At 36.3% G+C, this 16,370-nt stretch overlaps 1 protein-coding gene across 6 annotated transcripts in view; it reads left to right on the forward strand.

Moving 5' to 3' along the window:
• The window catches only part of CREM (cAMP responsive element modulator), a 28,353-nt gene extending 12,237 nt beyond the window's left edge, over nt 1-16,116 (forward strand). For 2 of the 6 annotated variants that reach the window (XM_083377436.1, XM_083377437.1), the window contains 3 exons: nt 962-1,150; nt 9,953-10,109; nt 13,264-16,115. In XM_083377436.1, coding sequence (XP_083233562.1) covers nt 962-1,150; nt 9,953-10,109; nt 13,264-13,408 — 491 coding nt within the window. In that variant the 3' untranslated portion in view covers nt 13,409-16,115. Of the gene's footprint in view, nt 1-961; nt 1,151-5,424; nt 5,480-5,521; nt 7,522-9,952; nt 10,110-13,263 lie in introns of those variants that run through there. The other 4 variants (XM_083377435.1, XM_083377438.1, XM_083377439.1 and 1 more) reach the window with 4 other exon arrangements.
• The last annotated feature ends 254 nt before the right edge of the window (nt 16,117-16,370 follow it).

Raw genomic sequence — 16,370 nt, forward strand, 5'->3', positions numbered from 1 at the left:
GGACAGCCGCCCGTCGTCGCGGGACCACCTGTTTCCCTCCGCCCTGTGCGTTCCCACAGAGAGGGCCTCCTCAGGGTGCCCCCGGTCAGAGAATGTCGGCTGGTGGCCCCCAGGGGGAGCGCCTTCTCTGTGGGCGCTCCGGCTTTATGGAACCAACTGCCGGTTGAGCTCCGGACAGCACCGGACCTTCGCTCCTTCTGGCGCGGTCTGAAGACCCATTTATTTGAACAAGCTGGCCTGGCCTGATGGGGGATGTTAGGGTTTTTAATGGGTTTTTATATTGTTACTGTTTTATCTGGGCGATTATTTAATTCTCTTTTAATTTTTGTATTTTCTATTTATATATGCCCTGTTCACCGCCCTGAGTCCTTCGGGAGAAGGGCGGTATATAAATTTAATAAATTAATGAAATGAAATGAATGAAATGAATAAGTGAATGTCCACAAGTTGAGTTCTTCCTGTACAACTTTGCAGAAGAAAAATTAGTAATTGCTCCATAGTTTTAAATGTAGCATATATTAATAAACAGTGAGTTAAAATACACACACACACACACACACACACACAACACACAATGTTAGGAAGGGAAACTTCTCCCCCAGAATATTTGCTGTAAATATCAGGAGGATCTTGATGATGTTGAACAATATGGAGGGTGAGTCTAAATAGTCCCCCTTCCTTCTTCCTGCCAGTGATTTTCAAAATTTCTATTGAATTGAGTGCTCAATTTATTTAAAATAAAATCTAATTGCAAAAAGTTGTGAAAAATTATTTGCTTTGCCCCAAATAATAGGCATTCTGAATCAGTTTTGGAGACTGGTTTATGTGTTTGTATCCAGTTTCATGCTGGATATTGGTAATTCATATCACCCTAACCCTTAAACACTCTTTGGGAGTAATAAACTTAAAGGGTTTTCATCTTTGTTGCGGATGTCTTATGTAGTATTTATTTTTGCTTAAGTTGCTATAGCCCAAGGTGGAACAATCCAGATCTCTAATCCAGCATCTGACGGTGTTCAAGGATTACAAACATTAACCATGACGAATTCAGGAGCTCCTCAACCTGGTGCCACAATTGTGCAATACGCAGCTCAAACACCTGATGGCACCCAACAGTTCTTTGTACCTGGGAGTCAGGTTGTTGTCCAAGGTAAATTGTTCATTTTTAATTCATTTTTAAACAGATAACTACATTTGTTTTCAACTTCTGTTACTTGCTTCTCTATTTAAAGAAGTTATTATAACAAACAATATCTTTTGCAAATGATAAAAAAGCCAGGGCAGTGTAGTGATGGAGCATTGGACTTCCAGTAGGAAGACCTAGTTCATAAGGTGTTCTCAGCCTCAGACTCTCACTGGGTGAGTTTGGGGCAGACACTCTGAGTTTAACACTACTTCACAGGGTTGTTTGGAAAACTGGAAAGAGGAAATGCTACATGTTCCTTGCTGAACTTCTGAATGAAAGACTGTAAGTCTAACAAGGTAGTAATACTGTTTTTAAAAAATCAAATACTTACTACACACTTAAGAAATACCTACTAAGGCACACAAGGAATTGGTCACTTAGACAATAATGCATTCTTGTTGGGAAGACACCATTATTGATGTATCTCTTATTTAGTTATGAAGAGAGATTCCATAAAATGGGACTTCCGTCAATCATAATCTATTCTTCCTAGAGGTGAATAAGTTTGAAGGAACCTCTCTGAAGTAAATCTTTGATTTAAGGCCAAAAAAAAATCCCTATCTTATTTCTATTTTATTGATTATGTGAAACTATGGAATGTTAAAAAGAGTTAATAACTTAAATTACTTCAGTTGGGAGAAAAAATATGCAAAAATATAGGTATCAGACCTGTACAGAAATCCAAGTTTAAAACAGAAAATAAATGTGGAGTTTTATGTAGGCATGCATGAACAGTTTCTCAAGAACATTTAATAGCAGTTCTTCAAGACTCATAGAGCCGTGTTTAGGAACTACTGCATAATCTTGGGAAAAGACAACTTTGATTTAAAATACTTCAGACAGGACTGCATGTGCACCCACATATATTTTGAATTACATTTTCCCCTTCATGGGCAAAATAAGTTGAAATGGAAGAAGATCTAGTTTAAAATATTTGAGTGCAGAAGATGTGACATTCATAATGATGTGTTTCACATGTTTTTCATATAAAATAAAATATACTGACTTTTGGCTTAGTGTTCGAACTCATGGCTTTGGGCAATATGCTTTAGATTTTTATTAAATTGAAAAAGTAATAATTTGAATTCAGTGTGTAAGGTTTTACACTTAGCTTCACAATTGCCCCAGCATTACTCAGGAATTTAAAAGAGCCAAAAAAAACCCTCCTGAGCCGAGGTTTCAGCAAGCAAACAACTTTTATTTTGATCAAAATAGAGTTGGGTGCCCACATCTCTCTTCGTGGCTGGTAGAGAGATGAAGGCAACAACCAGGAAAGATGTCTTCCACCTTTTATACCCCTTCAGAACAAAGAGATCTGGTCTTGGTACTAGGAACCAAAAGGTACAGAAAAATAATTCCTAGGTGATGACTTATACACAACAACCCAGGCTCCACCACAGCTCCTTTCCCCCCTTCCCCTCACCATGCTCTTTTCATGTAAGCAATCCCCTGTACCTAAAGCATGAAACATTTGCTGTTATATAACTAATTTCTCAATATAAAGCACCTACAAAACTGCTTGCACATAAACAAAGATGTTTACCAAGTATCACTACTAATATCAATATTACTAACATCAACCTTAAGCATAATAAAATCCCTTCAAGTGCTTTAGGAATACTACGTTACACATTGCACACAATTGAGGCAGATGTATGTTCCAGCACTTAAGTTTTTTACAAAGCTCTCTAGCAACTTTGATTATACCTGCCAGTATAGGTTATAGGCTTATAATATTTTCATACATTTTACGGGCTAGTTCTAATCTTGAACATTTTACTATAATTGATCTTTAGGTTTTTGTAAACTTCTTAGCATTAGGAGAGCATTAGCACTAAAGTTATGGTTGAGTGCTATTGTGAATACTTGCAAGGAAATTATTGTTCTAGAAATCTTATGTGAGTGGTGGCTAAGACTTTTCGTGCGAGTTTTACACACATATGCAGGCCCAGAAAATGGGTTGGGTTTTTTTTTAATGGCTTAGTTTTAAAATAGATCATTTATTACTGTGATTCCAACAATTATGACTGGTATATCGGTAGAGAACTCCTGAGATCGTTTCCTAATAAAAATGGTGAATTAGACTGTAAAAGCAGGGCTGAGCCTAGAGTGTGAAAGGCTGGAGGTCTCCAGCTTCTGGTTTTTCTCAGAAACACTCTGCATCTACACACCCCAGTCATACTTCTGCCTTGGTGAAATGACTTGCTACTTACTGCTGCCACCGTCTATCCCAAACCCCACAAGGGGGAGAGAGAGGAATTCCACGGTCTGCACTTTACTGGCAGTGGGGCTATAGAAATCAATCCTCTGCTTTTGATAGATAGATCAACCTCACTGGTATAAATAAGATAAAGCTTTATAGAAAAAAGGGGAAAGAGAAAATACCAATATTTCTTTAACTCTAATAGCTGTGTGCAAAGATTTAGTAATAGAGGAGATAAAAACACAGATCTGCAAAAACGAGAGAAAATCTTAGACTCCAATAGGAAAATCTAAAGTTCTGGCCGACAAGGTAGTCTTTTAGTTAGAAGCAACAAGTTTCCAGGTTGCGCAAAAACTGAGAACTGAGCTTATATAGAAGCATTAGATTCCAAAGACAGTAAATTAGGCTTAAATATCCAAAGTCAGTAACCTTAACAAGGTATCTACCTAAATAGCTTTTACCTATGCAAGACACCTGCCTTTTATAAATCAGATTTCCTTCTCAGTTCTTCCTTGATTTTCTTCCCAATTCCTAAGGATTCTAGTTAGCTGAATCTGAGGCTGTTGGGGAGATGAAAAGTTTCCCGTTTGCCTTTCAAGTCTCGGTTCTCCAGTACTCCCTTTAAAAAAAAACTGTACATTTTTTTTCTCTTGGGCAAATAAAATTAATGAATGTGGATTGAAACTCAGATGTGACTCTCAGTGAATGAGGAGGGGGTGATGTAAGTGAAGAGATTGCCTGCCATCCCTACAAGGATAAATGAGTGCCCTTGAGCAAAGTAAATTATTTCTAAATCTAGTAATAATTTTTTTGTGGAGATATTTTCCCCCCCTATGGTTACATATTTTTTTGGATTAGGGTTAGAGTTGTATTTAAATTGCACATTTCTGGGGAATATCATTGACAAATAGTCAAGATACCTTTATATGACTCATTGATCCAAAACAGCATGTCTCCAAATACCAGTTACCAGTTGGTAACAGTTATTACCAGTTGGAAATAATTATGTTCATATTGTAGAAGAATTTGCTTGAGGATGCTGGATTACACCTGCATTTAAACTGGTTTTTAAAAAGCTCTTTAACTCTTCTTAGCATAGTGCAGGTGACCTTGGTCGAAAACTTGTAATTAATTATAGCTCAATGGATGACTTTTTGTAGTTCAGACTGTTTTTAGGATTATTGTGGAGATGAAATTAAGAAGACCCTGAGATAGCAGACAATAGTAAATAAAAGATAGGATTTGTCAGTCGTGATGATGATAATAAATCACAAAATACAAAGACCTGCAAGTTGAAATAGAATGGCTGTAACGAAGAAAGCAAAGAAAAAGAAAAGCAAAGATAATACCAATAGGCATCCTAGGTGCAATCTCAAAACATCTGGAGCACCATATGAACACCAGTAGCATTGACAGTATCATTATCAGTCAATTGCAAAAAGCAGCTTTACTAGGAACAGCTTCCATCCTGGGTTGATGGTTTTAAGAGCATCAGGTAACAACAGCCTATCCCAGGTACTTGGGAAGGACTCAACAGGTGGATAAAACTGCCTAATCTAGTTGAACATCTAGCTGACTGTGCAACCAAACACAATAACTGTTGTTGTCTTCACGGTTGCTAAATTAAGATATGGAACAAAACTGTTTCTCCTGGGGTTACTGAAATGTTTTTGGGGTGGGATTGCAGTATTGTTTAAAGTGCAGCTTCCAGACTAGCTTATTTTGAAAAGTGTTTGCAGAGATTTCATTCTTTGCTACAAATAAATCTGGCATGCTTGATTTATGGCTGATTCTCTTGGTTTGTGGGTGTTTTAATATATTGAAAAGGAGAGCAAAGCTGAAAATGCCAAGGCAGTTATTTGCAAGTTAGTCTCCCCCTCCCCCCCCCAGTTCCTGTTTCAAAGGGCTGTTCCAGTGAGAAAGCACATTAATGACGGGGTAGGCTAGTGAGGTCATTCTGATGTCAGTCCTGAAGCTTGTAATCCCGCACATGTTTGCTTGTTTGGAAAATTTTCTGTTCATTTGGTGGCAGACGTGAAGCCTTTGAGCACGAGCTGCTGTGGTCATGGCTGTAACCAGAGATGAGACTGGTAGGTGATACTTCTTTCCAAAGACAGGACTCAGGCTGGGGTGCGGCAATCCTGTTTGCTTCAGTGAGAAGTTTGACAGCCCAGACGCAATCAGGTTCATCACAGCGCTCTCTTTTTCATTAAAAGGCTCGCAAAGAACTCTTGATTGGCAGCACTTGGTTGCTACTTCTTATTTTTATAGTGCATGCTAAAATGTTACTTAGGAGGTGAAATATTTTAGGGTGAACTGGTTGCTGTTTGAAAATAGTTTTTTCTTGCAAGCTCAGCTGGGAGTAAAATATTTTTCTTTAGTAGTGAAAACTTCACTTAACTTTATTGCAGTCATTAATGAGGTAGCATGAAAAACCAGCAACTTACCTCTCCCAGTGCTTTCTATTTAACTTTGGTGTGAATGAAAGATCGCTTGTTAAACTTCTGTTAGCAGAAATCTAGTGGCAGTGTGTGCTTTGTTCAGCTCTGCAGTTACTCTTCTAGCATTCATTTAGACAGCTCACTTCAGCAGTAAGAGGGACTTGAATCTAGTAAACCTTTGGCTGATTGTTTATTATCTTATGCCCCCTCTCTTTGAAAGTGGTCTGTTCCACAGCTAATCAAGTTTGAAGAGCTGACGTCACTATATTTCCTGGAATCGTGTTTCAGTGGCGGAGCTGGAAAACTTAAACTCCACAAACAACACCAACACTGACGTCAGCCGCAAGTCATGCTGTGATTTAGTCAGTTCCTTTCTGCTTCAGCTAGAACTGCTGGCAAGTTTTTTAGTGTTATTCTGTAGGCTGTACTCCTGATCTCTTGAGCTAAGTAAATCTGGTTTGTGTGTTTTGTGTTATTTATCCCAATACTCTCAGCTATTCTTAAAGACCTCGGGTTGGATAAGCAAAGAACTAGGAGCTGCGCAACAGGCTTTTGAGAAAAGTTTATAATCCTTCTGGTAAGATACTGTCTTAGAAGAGGGAGGAGAAAGAAAGGGGTGTAATAGGATTCTTCCTAGTATGTAGTCAGTCTTGTTCTGTTCTGCAGAAAGATCATTATAATTGATCTGTGATATAAAGCTTCGTAGCTTTTGATTGGCTCCTTGTCTGTCTGTGTCTTACAGCATAACAAAAGCAGCATGTTTACTGTGGCATAAACCTCTCTAAAGGCCACCAATGAATTTGGCTATAGCCTATTAACGAAGCCCATGAGAGCATAGCCCCTAACAATTTTGAGAGCTTTAAAGTGAATCAAAATTCCTTGTTTCTTTTTTTTTTATACAGAACTGTCACTTTGTAAAATAGCATCTTTTAACCTCTTTAAAATATCTTAATAGTTTTCCTGGTTAGATAGGATCATCAATGCAATGAACGTGAATTTGGACAAATTATGGGAGATAATAGAGAATAGGGGACCTGGCACACTATGGTCCATGTGGTTACGAAGTGTTGGGCACAACGACGGAACAACAACAATCATTTTTCCATGACTTGATAACTGTAAATGTCATGTAATATATGTAAATAATAATTTATATTTTTTCTGATGACATTTATGCTGAATTTTTTTAAAAAAACCTGTCATAAATGTTGTAAGATAGCCATATCAAAGAGGAAAAAACAACAACACCACAATAAACAATACCTTTATGGGGTAACAAAAAGTGTAAAAGAATTCTTTATGCCAAGCAAAACAATAGAAGAGGAATAGAATAGGAGACAGTAATAGTAAACAGGATATGAATAAAAAGTCCATAAATATTAAATTTATAACATGTTCAGAAGAAATAGAATTCAGTTTTTTAGTTTGACAGTGAAACATCCTAAATATGGGAAAATTCAGGGCTTTTTTTCTCATGGAAGGCTCAGAACGGAGTTCCAGCACCTTTTTCTTTTACAAAAAAAGCAGTGGGAAAATTCATATTTGAAACTGATGGAATGATAGTGTCTTAGATCAGGTTTCTAAGATTATTGAAATATGTAAGATAATTGCTAGGATTAATTATTAGTTTTTCATCTGAGAAGCTGCAACATAAGTAACATTTCACATCTAAATATGTTCTTCACAAAATGGTAAGTCAATCATATAAAGTTCAGATTATGCTAAATTGCACATTATTTTTTCCTCAATCTCTGACAACAGTGGTAATAACTTCCTTTTTTTTGAAAACATGTTTTGTAAGTAGTTGGACATTTTTCAGCGCTTATGTGAACTGAGAATGTGAATTTGTAAAAAGTCTCTGGGACTACATGAGATCCAAAATGCATTATGGGAAATAAGGATGATGGAAGCTGGAGTCACTGCTTGTTTTTTCATCTGCCTGTTCATTTTCATGAAGGGAAAAATAATTTTTGAAAGATTAAAAATAGCAAATGGAATTAGCCCTCTGGGCACAAAACGTGAATCCACAAATGTTCCAGGATTTCTAGACACCTTGTTGAGGAAGCTAACATTGTGATCATCACAGGTTTCATCTTTCTTTTCTAGGACTAGGAAAACTAAATGCTATGTGGCTTTTGTCAAACCTTCATTGCTAGTGGGTTTTGATTATCTTAGTATGTTGTACAGGTCTGTGCCATGTTCTCATTTCTTAGGTAATATTGTTAATATTAAATGAACTTTATGTTCATATTGTTGCTATGTCTTATGTAAATAATATCTAAAATATGCTAACTGCCATACAAATTATACTCTTGACTTTTATGACGCATTCACTTAAAATTATTGTATCACTAAACTGACGTACCTCAGCATGAAAAGTAACAGTAAAAGAAAGCTGTTTTGTTATTGATAAAATCCATTCTCCCCAATTTTCTTGTACGTTACATATTTCAAGTTATGTATTGCTGAACCCAATTATCAACGGGCAATTGTGGCATGTTTGTTTAATTCAGGGATCTGAGGCTGCTTCACAGATCTAGCTTTCTTCCCTTCCAGATGTCTATATACGGACAGTCTATGAATTAAGGATTTGCCTTTATTCATTATGCAGGAAGATAGTCATTTACCATTCTCCTATAATTTATATGCTGATTTAAAGTACATCAATTGGATTTTAGATTCCAAATAAAGATTGCATTTGCCCTGTTGTGCACAAGCTTACAAAAAAATTCATAGATAGGAACTTATACTTTGCAGCAAGATCAGGATAGGTAAGTAAGATTAGTAATTTTGTCTTTTAAAAAATCCCATTAGTTTATATTCATACTTTTTTTTTTTAAAAAAGTCCCAGTCTAAAGGTCCAAAATACTTGGTCCTATGGTCAGATGTGAGCTCTGGTTTTGTTAGAGATGATTTTTGTCCATAGGAGGATATACCTGGTGTGCAGCAGTAATGGAACTGGTAAAGGTCTGGAGGTATTGGAGACACTTAGCAGCATGTTTTCCAGGGCACCAGTAGTGGAATCTTACTAAGGGTGACAATGTCTAGTGGTACAGTAGTGAATTTACTTAATTTTTATAAAAAGTTGGCAGACTGCACAAGGCTGCTTGGTGGGCCACATGCAGCTTGTGGGCTATATGTTGTGTAAGCTTGGGTTAGAAATCCCAAAGATGCTTTTTCATGAGGCAAATGGACTTTCTTGACAAGAAAGTCTAGTTGCCTCGTGAAAAAGCATCTTTGGGATAACTATGATATGAGTGACTGAGAATCTCCATAGACACTTCGGTTAAAAAGGAAGAGACACTGTTTGTTGAAGAAAAGTGTAAAAATCTGTTCAGAGGAAAGACGTTAAGGCTGTTGATATGCAAAATGATTTCAGCATGCATTGAGTGTATGGATCCAGGCAAAAAGACAATGGTGTGTGATGGAGATGGGAAAATGAGCAGGAAAAAATAAGCTAAATGAGAAAGGGTTTTGATCGAAACGTTTGAAAAGACACAGCCCTATTCAACCAAGAAATTATCTCACACTGTGGCAATGATCTGTCACTATTGTTGGAGATGTTGTAGATTCTGCGAATCAGGTGGAATAGATCATGTTCAACTTTATTCTGCAACTTTAACAGGGCACCTACATACATAACCTAGTATTTACTTAGTGTTGAACTCTATTCCTTTCTTTAAAATCATGTATTGCAATAGTGAGGTACAATGAATGACCTCTATGCTTCCTCATTCCTTTACATTCACATGGCATTATGCTTTGTGTGTATTTCTTTTCTTCATCTGTCCCTTTAAGATAAAATTGTTTCTTTGAAACATAAAGCAAACTGATGAGAAAAAAAGACAATATTTCCGCTATGACTTGCTTTTTCTGAAAAGAATTCATTCAGTAGAAGCACAAACAGGTTACTTAATTCCCACCTTTCCTAAATTTTGAAGCCTTTGATAAATGTATTATTTTCATTGTGATTTTCTAGGGCTGTTTTATTTAAATATCCAAACATCCAAATAAAAACTGTACAAATCTTGATGGCAGATGCCATGCTAGAACATTTTTTTTGTTTTGATGATAAACTCTGCTATTTTCCTTTGTATTATAATGTCTTTTTTGAAATTGCAGCAGCTACAGGTGACATGCCAACTTACCAAATCCGTACTCCAACCACAGCCTTACCTCAAGGAGTCGTCATGGCAGCTTCCCCAGGAACACTGCATAGCCCACAGCAGCTAGCGGAAGAAGCAACACGTAAAAGAGAACTAAGGCTTATGAAAAATAGGTACCAATTAGAATTTCAATTAATCGTTAGAGTTTATTTCCCAGAATCAGCGGTAAAAACATAGTCAATCCAAAGATATTGTTGGCTACTGAATAGTTACATTCTTAAGCAATTTTTATCAGAAGTCTAAATTATCCAACTCCCAACTGCCTCTTGGTAACTGGTTTGAACCTACCTGCTAACTATTTCCACAGTGTAGTGATGGCAGTTTGGAACAGTTAAAACTGTTTAGATTACTAGTACTTAGGGATATAATACAAATCCCCATTACCAGCCAGTATGAAAAAGGACTTTTAATTCCTTCAATTGCTAAAGAATTGCAGATGGCTGTATACATGGTGGCATAGCATACAATATAGTGTTTTATAACAGTATTATATTTTGCATAGAAAACTATTGATGGCTTTGGATGATAAATCTTGAGTGTTTCATAGTTATTATCTGACAAGTATAACATAACTATTATATTAATTATAGTAATAGTGCTCTTCCTCCATTTTTTTTTCTCCTGCAACCCTCAGGAATAAGTTATAACAAGTCCAAAATCACCCAATGAGCTCCATGGCAGGAGGTGCTTGAACCTGTATCTCTCAAACACTTCCTGCACTAGTGTAGTACTTTAACTACTATACCATACTATACACATTTTCCCCTTAGAAAGTCCATTGCATTAATAAAAATAAAAGACTCTCACTCACACAGAAACAGATTTTAGTATCATACATTCAGTATAAGCTGCATCTCCTAATACAGATAATTCTAACTTACCTACAGTAATTGGGACTGGGAACTCCATTGTTAAGAGACTTGGTAGTGCTGACTTCTAGCGGCAGTTCTAAAAGTCCTAATTACTGTTGTTAGGCAAATCTTGCATAGTTGTGTTGTCCCATGGTCGTATCACTATTTGTGCTTGTCAATGGAGAAGCTGGCAGGATTGGCACTGAATGTCACAAATGTGTCCATTTGACTATGGGACGCTGCAGTGGCTACAACTATGAGGATTCACTGTAAGTATTCTTTGTTCAGTGCTACCGTAACTTCAAACAGTCGTTGAATGAGTTTGTTAAATGAGGAATGCCTATACTTTAAGGAGTGCTTAATACATCTACTTTTTATATGCACATTCATGTGAGTGTCATTTGTTTAAATAGAAAATTCTGTTTTGATTCTGTTTTACCGAAGCCTATGATTTTGTAAACTTTACAGAATAGAAGAAGGGTAAAGCTTTTTTGCAGGTCTATATTTTATTGCAGCAAATAAATTCACCATGGAATTCCCTCTTGTACTTGTAGTAGATTCATTTTTAAGAGTTTGGGTGTGACCTTTAGGTTGCATTTCTCACTTTATTTAGTAAATTTTGTATATTGTCCGGGCTAAATTAACCTTTTATTTACTTCCTGTATGTGTGTTGGTGTTACTGTTGTACTGATTGTCCACTGCCAGTGTTTGTGGATATTGTTGTCACGTGCTTTACTGGAAGAAGCTGAACTCCTTGTAACTAACCCCAATTGTTGCTCAATGTTTTCATGGTATTGCTTTTTCTCATGCCTTTTAATTTTAAATTGCTAATCCAGAAATTTCTTAGTTTCCGTCTCTTGTTCTTCTCTCTTCAGGTTGTCTAGTGTCTATTGTTAGTGGCAATTAGGTTCTATATGCCAGCTTATTTTAATTCTTCTGGCATAAGTACATACTACCAACAAGCCAACATTCTTGCTTATCACTTGTAGATACTTTTCTCATTCATCCAATTTTTTTGAGCTTCCCTCTCACACTGTATTTCCTGAAAAGTCCTGTCAAAGATCTTAGGGATTCTTTGATCTTACCCATAACTAAGTAGAAGGAAAAATGCTTCATCCTTGCAAAAATTAAAGCAAGGAGGATTCCAAAATAAAATGTGTAGCTTTGAGATAAATAAGTTCAGATGTGTTAATGTCATCATAGTATTCCATATTAGTTATGGAGTTTATATTGATTTTAAACATTTTTGTTCAGTGCTGTAACAAAAAGTTCCATATGGTGGCCTTTAGTAAAGGTAAAGGTTCCCCCGCACATGCGTGCTAGTCGTTTCCAATTCTAGGGGTCGGTGCTCATCTCCGTTTCAAAGCCGAAGAGCCAGTGCTTGTCCGAGGACGTCTCCGTGGTCATGTGGCTGGCATGACTAGACGCCAGAGGCGCACGGAACGCTGTTACCTTCCCACCGTAGCGGTCTCTATTTTTCTACTTGCATTTTTACGTGCTTTCGAACTGCTAGGTTGGCAGAAGCTGGGATGAATAACAGGCGCTCACTCTGTTACGTGGCACTCGGGATTCGACCCGCCAGACTGCCGACCATTTGATCAACAAGCTCAGCGTCCTAACCCACTGAGCCACCGCGTCCCATATGGTGGCCTTTACAAAGGCCTTAAAAACAGTAACATATATACAAAATATATAATTTAAAGAGGTAACCAATGATGGTGGTTTGGTTCTTCATCTCCCACTCACAGGCTAGTGGTTTTAGAGAACTAAAAAGTCTGGAATGAGATTAATGAAACAGCAGCAGGAAGTATAAAAGTTTAACTTCCTATTCATCCTTAATTATTATATTAAAATTTATGGTTTAAATTACAAATATTAGTTCATATTGCATTCACTTTAATATTATTGGTTTTGATAAAAATGGAGACAATTGACAAAACATTTCAGAAAAGAGAAGTGAAAATTTCAAGCTGAAGAGAGAAGGTAGCATGTTTTCTTTGCCAAAGTTAATTTCTTAACATTATGCAGGTATACTCTGAGATGGTTGAACTATACTTGTTTAAGCATGTGAGCTTAATATGTGAACAGATGCTGTGGGGGTTGTAGATATTGAACTGCTACTTTGATGCATATTTGGTAATAGTGCTTTACAAAAGCAACTGAAGCTATCTCATAATTGATTTTATAACAGCGTCCTCCCATTTCTGTGCTATACGGTGTCTTCCTTCTGACGTCTTCTGTCTGTATTGTATTTAGAGCACTGTGGTCTGAATTTTTGTTGTGAGTGGTATATGGTGTACTTGATTTGGCTTTTACTGAGTCACTTCAGCTTTTCTGGTGCCAGGTTATTCTATCTATCCAGGTTTTCTTTGCCTTGTAGCTGACTGAGTAGTCACTTGCCTTGTATTGGTTCCAGGGAAGCTGCTCGTGAATGTCGCAGGAAGAAGAAAGAATATGTCAAATGTCTTGAAAATCGTGTGGCTGTGCTTGAAAATCAAAACAAGACTCTCATTGAGGAACTCAAGGCCCTCAAAGACCTTTATTGCCACAAAGCAGAGTAACTGGCATTTGGCCGTGGAACTTTTTACTATGAACAGTAATCAAGGCATGAGATGAAGCAATTCTACAGATTGCCAAGTGACCCTTAAGAAAGGGGCAGTGTGTGGTCTTTGTGATCTTGGCTTTTCTTAGGTCTTTTTTCTAAAAAGATGTGTGATTTCTAATCTTTGGAAAGCATCACTGTCTCCATATTGTATTGACCGTGGTCACTGCACCATACCCATCCTACCTTATCTCAGTAGCATGTCACAAAAGCTTTTCTGTTTGCCCTTTTTACCTTTTTTTTTTTCAGGGAAGCTGCAAAAGAATGTCGACGAAGGAAGAAAGAATATGTGAAATGTCTGGAGAGTCGTGTTGCAATGTTAGAAGTTCAAAACAAGAAACTTATAGAAGAGCTAGAAACTTTAAAAGACATTTGCTCTTCCAAGACAGATTAGTGTTGATACTGAAACTGTGAACTGAGTAGAGCGTGTACAAATGCTTCTGCAGAAAATGTCTAGTCAAAAGAATTATGATTTTTTCCTTTCTATCATTTGTATTCTACTACACCTCTAACATTCCTGAAACACTCTGCTGCTTTTTCTAGATTATTAAATGAAACTTCACCTCAACTTTTTCTCAACCAGAAAGAGTCAAATGTTTAAGAACACAGTGTGTGTTCCATGTTTTCAGAGGAAGTAAGTGTAAGAGCTGCTCCTTTATTTGCATTTTCTTTATATTAATGTCCCACTTGCACCACTATTTTGAATTGATCAAAGATAATCTAACACAAAATGAAAACCACCCAAAGTATCTCAGGAAGATGTTATATAAACACGTGCGTTGCTATGACGTATGTGTATTAGAATACTAGTTTACAAATGAATTTTTGGCATATTTTTGTATTCATTGCTTTGTGAAGAAAATATTGTATTGCTGTCACTGAGTACCATGGTTGAAACTACTTTAAATAGAACCATGTTGCATAAACTTTGTAGTGTTTGGTATTTATTTAATCATCTATCCCATTTTTTTAAAGTGTAAAACTAATGGCATATGCTGTGAAATATTTTATTAGACAATTTACTGTCTTTTGTATTTCACAAGCATTCTTCCAGAATCATCTGTGGAGGTTCTTAGTTATCAGGGCATGGTTGTCCCAAAGATGCTTTTTTTCTAAAAGGCAATTGGACTTTCTTGGTTCTTGTTTGAAGATGTTTTGCTTCTCATCTAGGAGGCTTCTGTTAAAAGCTTCTTAAACAATTCAGAACTTGAAGAAGCTTTTTGGATGATAAGCAAAACGTCTTCAAGCAAAAGACAAGAAAGTCCAGTTGCCTTTTAGAAAAAAAGCACCTTTGGGATTCTCCAGAATTGTAGCTAACACTAATCTTAAAAATACATATTTCAGATTTTCACAACTTCTATAAGCACTTCTTGTTGAGCTGAAATCAGATCATCCTCAAACCTCAAAAGAATTTTGTGTTCTCACATGAAGTGAGTGTGCAAAATATCGATATCTTCATGTGATATTGCATGGGTTCATGAGCTAGTGAGCCAAATTCTATCATACGTGTTGATCTTGTGAGATTTTATTTTGTACACGTATAACCCCTCCCCCATTGTTTTGGCAATGAAGCTCAAGACGTTCCAACAGTTGATTATAATTTGATTTATTTCTAACTTAGCCTGTATTGTGACTACAGTATCAAATTTTTATTACTCTCATACCCCAAAAGAACTGCTTTTTTTCTAGAAACCTTGCACTGTGTGTATGTGTGAAAGGACATCTTGGAAAGCTACGGCTGGGAAAAATTGTGTATTCTGTCTTTATACCAAAGTCTCAATGAAGGCAAAACTTCTGATGCTTATTTTTTTGTTTTAGAAAGTAAACATAGCTTCATGCTGTCATTTAATGCAATACGTATTTTATCAAAAAGATTTCTTGATGCAGAATAATAGTATGGAGTCTGTGCTGACACCAAGCAATTCTTCATGGTTGTTATGAATGATTATAAGGGAGGATATCCTGTTCAGTGATATAGTAATACTTCCTTTTACCATGATGTCATACTTGGGCAGTTTTTAACCATTGTAGTCAGAGTAGCTACAATAAATCTGCCAACAAATCTACCCAATGGATCTTTATTGGGAATACCCATACAGATAACAGGCCAGATCTAAATTGAAACTTATTCATTCTTTAAAACAATAGTCCAATAACAATAGCTGACCTTTCATTTTTATGTCACATTGTGACAGAAAAATGTTTCTGTGGCTCTATGTGGTCCGTTTGCTTTTCAGTGGTAAATTGAATATATGTGTATGAGAAACAGAGAATAATATATATATTATTTTCTTTATATATGAATGCCTGTTCGAATAAATAAATTTTGAACTGGGAAACTACATTCTTACAGTGACTCATAAGAACTTAGAAAAAGGAATTGGACTCCTATACATTTCAAACCTGTTCTTCAGTTACATACGCTATTTCTGGTTGATACATATATCTGGCTGCATAGAAAACTGAAATTTCAGTATATAGCTAGACAAAGTAACAGGAAAATGGTAATTAAACTACAATAAAATACAGTAACAATATTCTACTATTGGAGAAAAAAATTGCTTACAAGAAATATAGTAAAGAGCTATAGATTTCACAAGTTTGCATCTCTGTGTCAAATATTTATAGCTAGTAATATAATATTGGGTCAGTGTTGATCATGTTGATAATTTTTATCTATACTTTTACCAACAGATAATGCCCAGAAGTCACCAAACAACTGCATTTTTCAAATTTTATTAAAAAAAATAGGAAATATTTCCATTAAGTTTTTCCCCTTGTGGAATTACAATGTTTGCAATTTTGTAGGCTTCTTCCGAGGCTTGCTATTGATTGTTGTTTGAGTTCTCAGGAGGTACTCCCTTCCAATGTAAAGACAATAACTGGTTTAAAGTTCTCTGTCCCAGCTTCTAAATATTTAA

The sequence above is a fragment of the Vipera ursinii genome, assembly GCF_947247035.1.
Source record: "Vipera ursinii genome assembly, chromosome: Z".
NCBI lineage: Eukaryota > Metazoa > Chordata > Lepidosauria > Squamata > Viperidae > Vipera > Vipera ursinii.